This window comes from Rana temporaria, chromosome 1, assembly GCF_905171775.1.
Source record: "Rana temporaria chromosome 1, aRanTem1.1, whole genome shotgun sequence".
Classification (NCBI taxonomy): Eukaryota; Metazoa; Chordata; class Amphibia; order Anura; family Ranidae; genus Rana; species Rana temporaria.
The window spans coordinates 13,572,521-13,578,821 of NC_053489.1; the positions used below are offsets into that span (position 1 = coordinate 13,572,521).

Consider the following 6,301-nt stretch of genomic DNA (forward strand, 5'->3'; position numbering starts at 1 on the left):
GGCTCATTACCATAAATTAAGTGCTAAATAATGTCTACATCGCATGTGCAAAATTTAGAAAAAAATGCATACTAAACCTACATAACCGCAGTTCAACGTGCACAAAAAATTGAAAAAAAGAATGGCATAAAAAATATTAAGATCAAAGTGCTAATGCTGACACAGTATAGAAATAGAGTCCAGCAGTGCAAATAGGTATGCAGAACAACTTGATAAATAAAGTGCAATAAATAAAGTCCTGTGCTCCAAGAGACAATCTGAGCAGATCCAGTCTTTCAGTGAATAAGTGATGTGACTCCTCTTCAGTGTATAAACACCTCAATGTACAATGGCTCCTTACCTCACCACGGTAAGGTAAGAGCGTGATGTAAATAGTGATGATGAGGGAATCCGGGATCTTGCGGTGGCTATCGTCTAGTATTCTTCATATACAGTGGTGTCCAGGGAAGCATCAATGGGGTTGGTGTCCTAATGTGCCTTGGTAACCTGTGTAATAGTGAGAGTCCCTGTCACTATGAAAAGGGAGCAAAAATGGACACAGAGGGGTAGATTCACATACAAATACATCGGCGCAGCGTATGTGAGATACGCTACGCCGCTGTAACTTACTTTTTGCTGGTTCGAATCCCCAAAGAATTTGCGTCGTAAGTTACGGCGGCGTAGTGTATCTCAAGCGGCGTAAGGGCGAGGAATTCAAATCGGCGATTAGGGGGCGTGTTTCATTTAAATGAAGCGCGTCCCCGTGCCGAATGAACTGCGCATGCGCCGTCCCTAAATTTTACCGCCGTGCTTTGCGCTAAATGACGTCGCAAGGACGCCATTTTTTTTAACATAGACGTGACTTACGTACATTCCGATTCACGAACGACTTACGCAAAAAAAAAATATATCAAAATAAACGCGGGAACGACGGCCATACTTAACATGGCAAATCTAACTATACATGACGAAATACCAGCTTTAACTATACGCCGGAAAAAGCCGACTACAGATGACGTAAAAAATGCGCCGGCCACTCGTACGTTCGTGGATCGTCTGAAATAGCTAATTTGCATACCCAATGCGGAAAACGACGTGAACACCACCCAGCGGACGCCGAAGTATTGCATCTTAGATCCAAAGGCGTACGAAGACATACACCTGTCGGATCTAACCCAGAAGCTGTCGTATCTTGTTTTGAGGATTCAAAACAACGATACGAAGCGGGAAATTTGAAAGTACGCCGGCGTATCAGTAGATACACCGGTGTACTCGCTCTGTGGATCTACCCCAGAGTCTGCATGTCAGCGGACTGCAGGACTACACAGCATAGTTTTTAAACTGAGAAAACTGTTTTGGCAGCTTTCTCCGGGTTTTTATAAGCTTGGATGGGGCTGTGTAGTTTGGAGATCCTGCAGAGACTTGGGCGGGATGGGATCTTCAATCCTGTGTCCAGATCTTGTGAATAGCCAGCAGGTTGTGTGCCCAGGTACATATAATGAGGGACTGGTGAGAGCAGAGGAGAGGAAGGTGGAGTGTGTGCAGCTGTCTGCTGTTTCAAGACACTGGGCCAGATTCATCAAGAGATACGACGGCGGATCTCCTGATATGCCGTCGTATCTCTGAGATCCGACGGTCGGATCTATGCGACTGATTCATAAGAATCAGTTCTGCATAGATCTCCCTTAGATCCGACTGGTGTAAGTGACTTACACCGTCGGATCTTAGGCTGCAATATCCCGCCGGCCGCTAGGTGTCGCTTCAGTTTTTTATGCGAGGAATATGCAAATTCCGATTTCCGCCGATTCAGAAACGAACGCCCGCCTGTCGCTTTTTTTTTCCGGCTTTTTCCGGCGGATAGTTACCCCTGCTATATGAGGGGTAGCTAATGTTAAGTATGGCCGTCGTTCCCGCGCCGAGTTTCAATATGGGGACAAGATGCTTTGGGGGCAACTCCAAAGCACCCCCCCATGTTGAGGGCATGTGGCCTGGTATGGTTCAGGAGGGGGGCGCTCTCTCATCCCCTTCTTTTTCTGTGGCCTGCCAGGTTGCGTGCTCGGATAAGGGTCTGGTATGGATTTTGGGGGGACCCCACGCCAAAAAAAATCCACACCAGACCTGAAGGACTTTTCCTTTAGAAATTTCATTTTATTGCAGGGACTGTTCTAAACATGGAAAAATGTGCTACTTTACAGGCATACTATAGACACCCCCCAGGTACGAAATTTAAATGAATATTTCACTTACATTGTTTCACTTTAAGCATTTTTAAAGATCATTGCTCCAGAAAAAAATGCTGTTTTAAACCTGGTCTACAGCAGTATAAATTGAATCAATGTGTTACATTTAGGTAAAAGTATCATAATAAACATTAACATAAAACCCAATAGCAAAAATCAAATTGAGGACACTGATTTATGCAGCAGCACCAATTCACAATTTGACATAGCAGGAAAAATAACAGAAATAAATAACATTGACACACAGATGGGCTTCTCGGGCGAGAGGCAGAGCCACAATGAGTCGTATATATATATATATATATATATATATATATATATATATATATATATATATATATATATATATATACAATTATTAATGAAGCAATATCACAATTAGCCTAAGTGATATATTGGGGACAACCTAAGTGTTATTTTTTTACAATGGAGGGAGTAGGAGTCTAAGTTACCACTATGGGGTACAAGTCAACAGAGACTGTAGCCATCTGTCCAAAATGTTGTTATATTTGCCCGGACAGCCCCTATTGGTATAAATACCTTTTTGTAGGGTAGATTGTTGTTTATTACATTAATCCAGGTTGTGAGAGGAATTGGGCAGCTTGCGTCCAAAATCCCTGAATACGAGGACAATGCCAGAGTAAATGCCCAAAGGTACCAGTGGAGATTAGACATTTGGGGCACATAGGGCTCGAGGAGGGACAAAACTTAGCCATATGTTCTGGAGTAAGATATTATATATGAATATTGTATATTTGTGTAAATCTATCTGACATTTTAGGAGACACTCATTAACCAACTTCCAACACCTCACTCCAATCTTCATCATCCAGTTCACCTGCCTATACACAAAAAATACACAAAAGTCCTTCATAATGAAGATGACGATGATGATGGTAACAATATGACTGAATTTGTTTAATCTGGTCTACAGCATTATCCATTGAATCAATGCGTTACATTTACATCATTCTCTTCCCCAGCATTGTCCCTCTTGTGTTCAGTTCAGGTTTGAAAAGTAAAATGTAGAGTTTTGGAGAAAACATACACAATAATATTCCAGCACTGGAGGTCAGTATGGCGAATATCTCCACAGCCACCATGTATTTCCCTCTGGTGCTCAGATAGGCCGGGATCATGGCAATCCAGACACTGCAGAACACCAGCATGCTGAAGGTGATGTACTTGGCCTCATTAAAACTGTCCGGTAATGTCCTCACCATGAAAGCCAGAACAAAACTCACAGCTGCCAGAAGCCCCATATAACCCAACATAGAGTAGAAGCCGATAACTGACCCTTCATTACACTGAATGATGATCTTCCCAGGATAGGAGTCCATGTCATACTCCTGAAATGGTGGAGAGATGGACAACCAGAGAATGCAATTCATAACCTGAATGGATGAGCAGAATAACATGACTGTATTGGGAAGTTTGACTCCCACCCATTTTCTACAAGAGCTTCCAGGTCTGGTGGCTTTAAAAGCAATGAAGACCATGATGGTTTTGGCTAGGATAGAAGATGCTGAGATGGTGAAGGGAACTCCAAAAGTGACTTGTTGCAGCATACAGGTAATATCCACAGGACGGCCAAGGAACAGGAATACAGAAAGGAAGCTCAGTATGAGGGAGAGGAGCAGAGTGAAGCTGAGGTTCCGGTTATTGGCTCTGACTATGGGAGTGCTCCGAAACCAAACAAATAGTCCAAGTATAAGGAGAGATGTTGTAGCAAATATGACTGAAGTTATAGAAAAAAATAAAACTAGAATGTCCTCCTCGTATGATAAATACTCTATGACCTTGTCACTACAAATAGTTTTAGCTTTGTTAGGCCATTCATTTTCAGGACACTTCTTGCAGAGTTCACTGTCTGTAGAGTAAAAATAAGAGAAAATAACATTAAGCATAATATACAGAGAATGCAACTATTGACAGTTTTGGCCTCTTCGGGTGCTAAAGTGGTTAAAGAAACATAAATCTTACCAGATTGATTTGATATTTCTCCTTCTGAACATGGAGCACAATTATAACAACATGGGTGATATCCTTCTCTTACAGATTTTCTGAACCCTGGAAGACATTCCTCGGAGCATCGACCTCTTGGGACCTAAAATAATATAGAAGGATATGAACTATTCACGAACAGAACTACAGATATAATAGTATAACTAAGCCAAGCTTCTGATGTTTACAATGATGCAGCATGTACAGTATACCTTGGTGGAAACACATGGACCATTCCAGAAGGTGGCCCTTCATTAGAAAGGTTACAGCAACAAAACTATCAGTACAGTATAAACGCTGCCTTAGAAACCCAAAGAGAAAATCTCCTACAAAACAAAGAGAAGAAAACAAATAGCCGTGTACCTCTAGTAATCACATACAATCCGGCACTAGAAGGGATGAGAGAGATAATGAAATAGATGGAACCCATCATAACAGAGGACAGAACCCTGGAAGGAATATTCCAACAACCCCCCAGTGATGACCTTCAGGCAACCACCCAACCTCAGACATGAATTAATCAGCAGGAAGCTTCATTCTGAGGATGGAGATTTAAAAAAGGGAAAAAAAAAACAACAATAAGGGGTGCAAATGTTGTAAACTGTGCAGCCACATAAATGTATTAACCATTGTCTCACAAACAAAAGGAACCTTCAGTATTACAGGATCATACAGCTTGGCCTCCAGTAATGGGATGTACTTCATTCAGTGCAAGCATGGGTCATACATTGGTGAGACAGGACAGTCATTACAAAAAAACGAATGTATCTTAATAGACACAATAAAATAACATAACAAAGAGGATTACTGAGCACCTGTGGGACATACATGTAGATTTCCACAACCAGACCATTCTATGGAAGACATTAAAGTTTTGGTTACTAAAAGCGTTTTTTTTTTTTTTGTTCAGAATAAATCTGTATGACAAAAAAGGGAATGATCTCAATGTGGATCACAATATTTTAAATCACTACCACATAGTCTTTTGTTTTTTTTTAAACCAAGTTTTATTGAGGTTTGTACAAAATACAACATACAGGTATAAGTAGCAAACTAGACATTCTCACAAAACCCGATAGCAAAGAACAAATTGAGGACATTGATTTATACAGGAGGTGGACCTCTCAGATGAGAGACAGAGCCACAATGAGCAGTATATATTAATAAAGAAGCAATATCACAATTGGCCTAAGTGATATATTGGGGACAACCTAAGTATTATTTATACAATGGAGGGTGTAGAAATCTAAATTACCACTATGAGGTACAAGTCAATGGAGACTGTAGCCATCTGTTCAAGATTTTGTTATATTTGCCCAGACAGCCCCTATTGGTATAAAAAAAAAATTGTAGGGTAAATTGTTGTTGATTACATTAATCCAGGCTGTGAGAGTGAGAGGTGTAGCCTGTATCCATCCCTGAGCCACCACATTTCTGCCACCAAAGTTTCATGCACAATCTCAAGAGTGTGTATATCCATATCGGAGTCCGGGAATAGACCCAACAGACATTGTCTAGGATCCATTGTCACCAGTGAGCCCATCTGATCATGAAGGAATTGGACAGCTTGTGTCCAATATCCTTGAATATGAGGAAAATGCCAGAGGAAATGCCCAAAGGGCATGGGCACAGTGAGGCATGGACACAGTGAAGCATGGGCAAAGTGAGGCATGGACACAATGAGGCATGGACACAGTGAGGCATGCACGTGGACACAGTGAGGCAAAGTGAGGCACAGTGAGGCATGCAGATGGACACCCTAGGTATATACGCGAGTCAATAATTTCTCCCAGTTTTTTGTGGTAAAATTAGGTGACTCGGCTTATACTCGAGTATATACAGTTATTTACCTGGGTGCTCTCCATGTTCATAAATTGTTTGCTTATTGAAAAAAGTTTATGTCTAGACCTCTCGTGACACATCTGGTCTACAACTCTAGTTTGGAGTTTCAGTCTGGTAAGAGATTCTGCAGTGGGTGTAGTTACATATTGTTCCTCCAAATAGGTTAACTGAGCTACTGCTGGAACATAGGAAAATGTAGAAGACCACTTACATCTAGAGATATGCTCAGTTAGTAG

At 41.4% G+C, this 6,301-nt stretch overlaps 1 protein-coding gene across 1 annotated transcript; it reads right to left on the bottom strand.

Annotated features, from left to right (window-relative positions):
* Window positions 1-3,155: 3,155 nt before the first annotated feature.
* On the bottom strand, window positions 3,156-6,088 carry LOC120941672 (vomeronasal type-2 receptor 26-like). Its single transcript, XM_040355485.1, has 3 exons — window positions 6,074-6,088; window positions 4,203-4,326; window positions 3,156-4,089 (listed from the first exon to the last, which is right to left on the bottom strand). Exons 1-3 carry the CDS (start codon window positions 6,086-6,088, stop codon window positions 3,182-3,184), a joined length of 1,047 nt encoding a protein of 348 aa, XP_040211419.1. The 3' UTR covers window positions 3,156-3,181.
* Window positions 6,089-6,301: the final 213 nt, after the last annotated feature.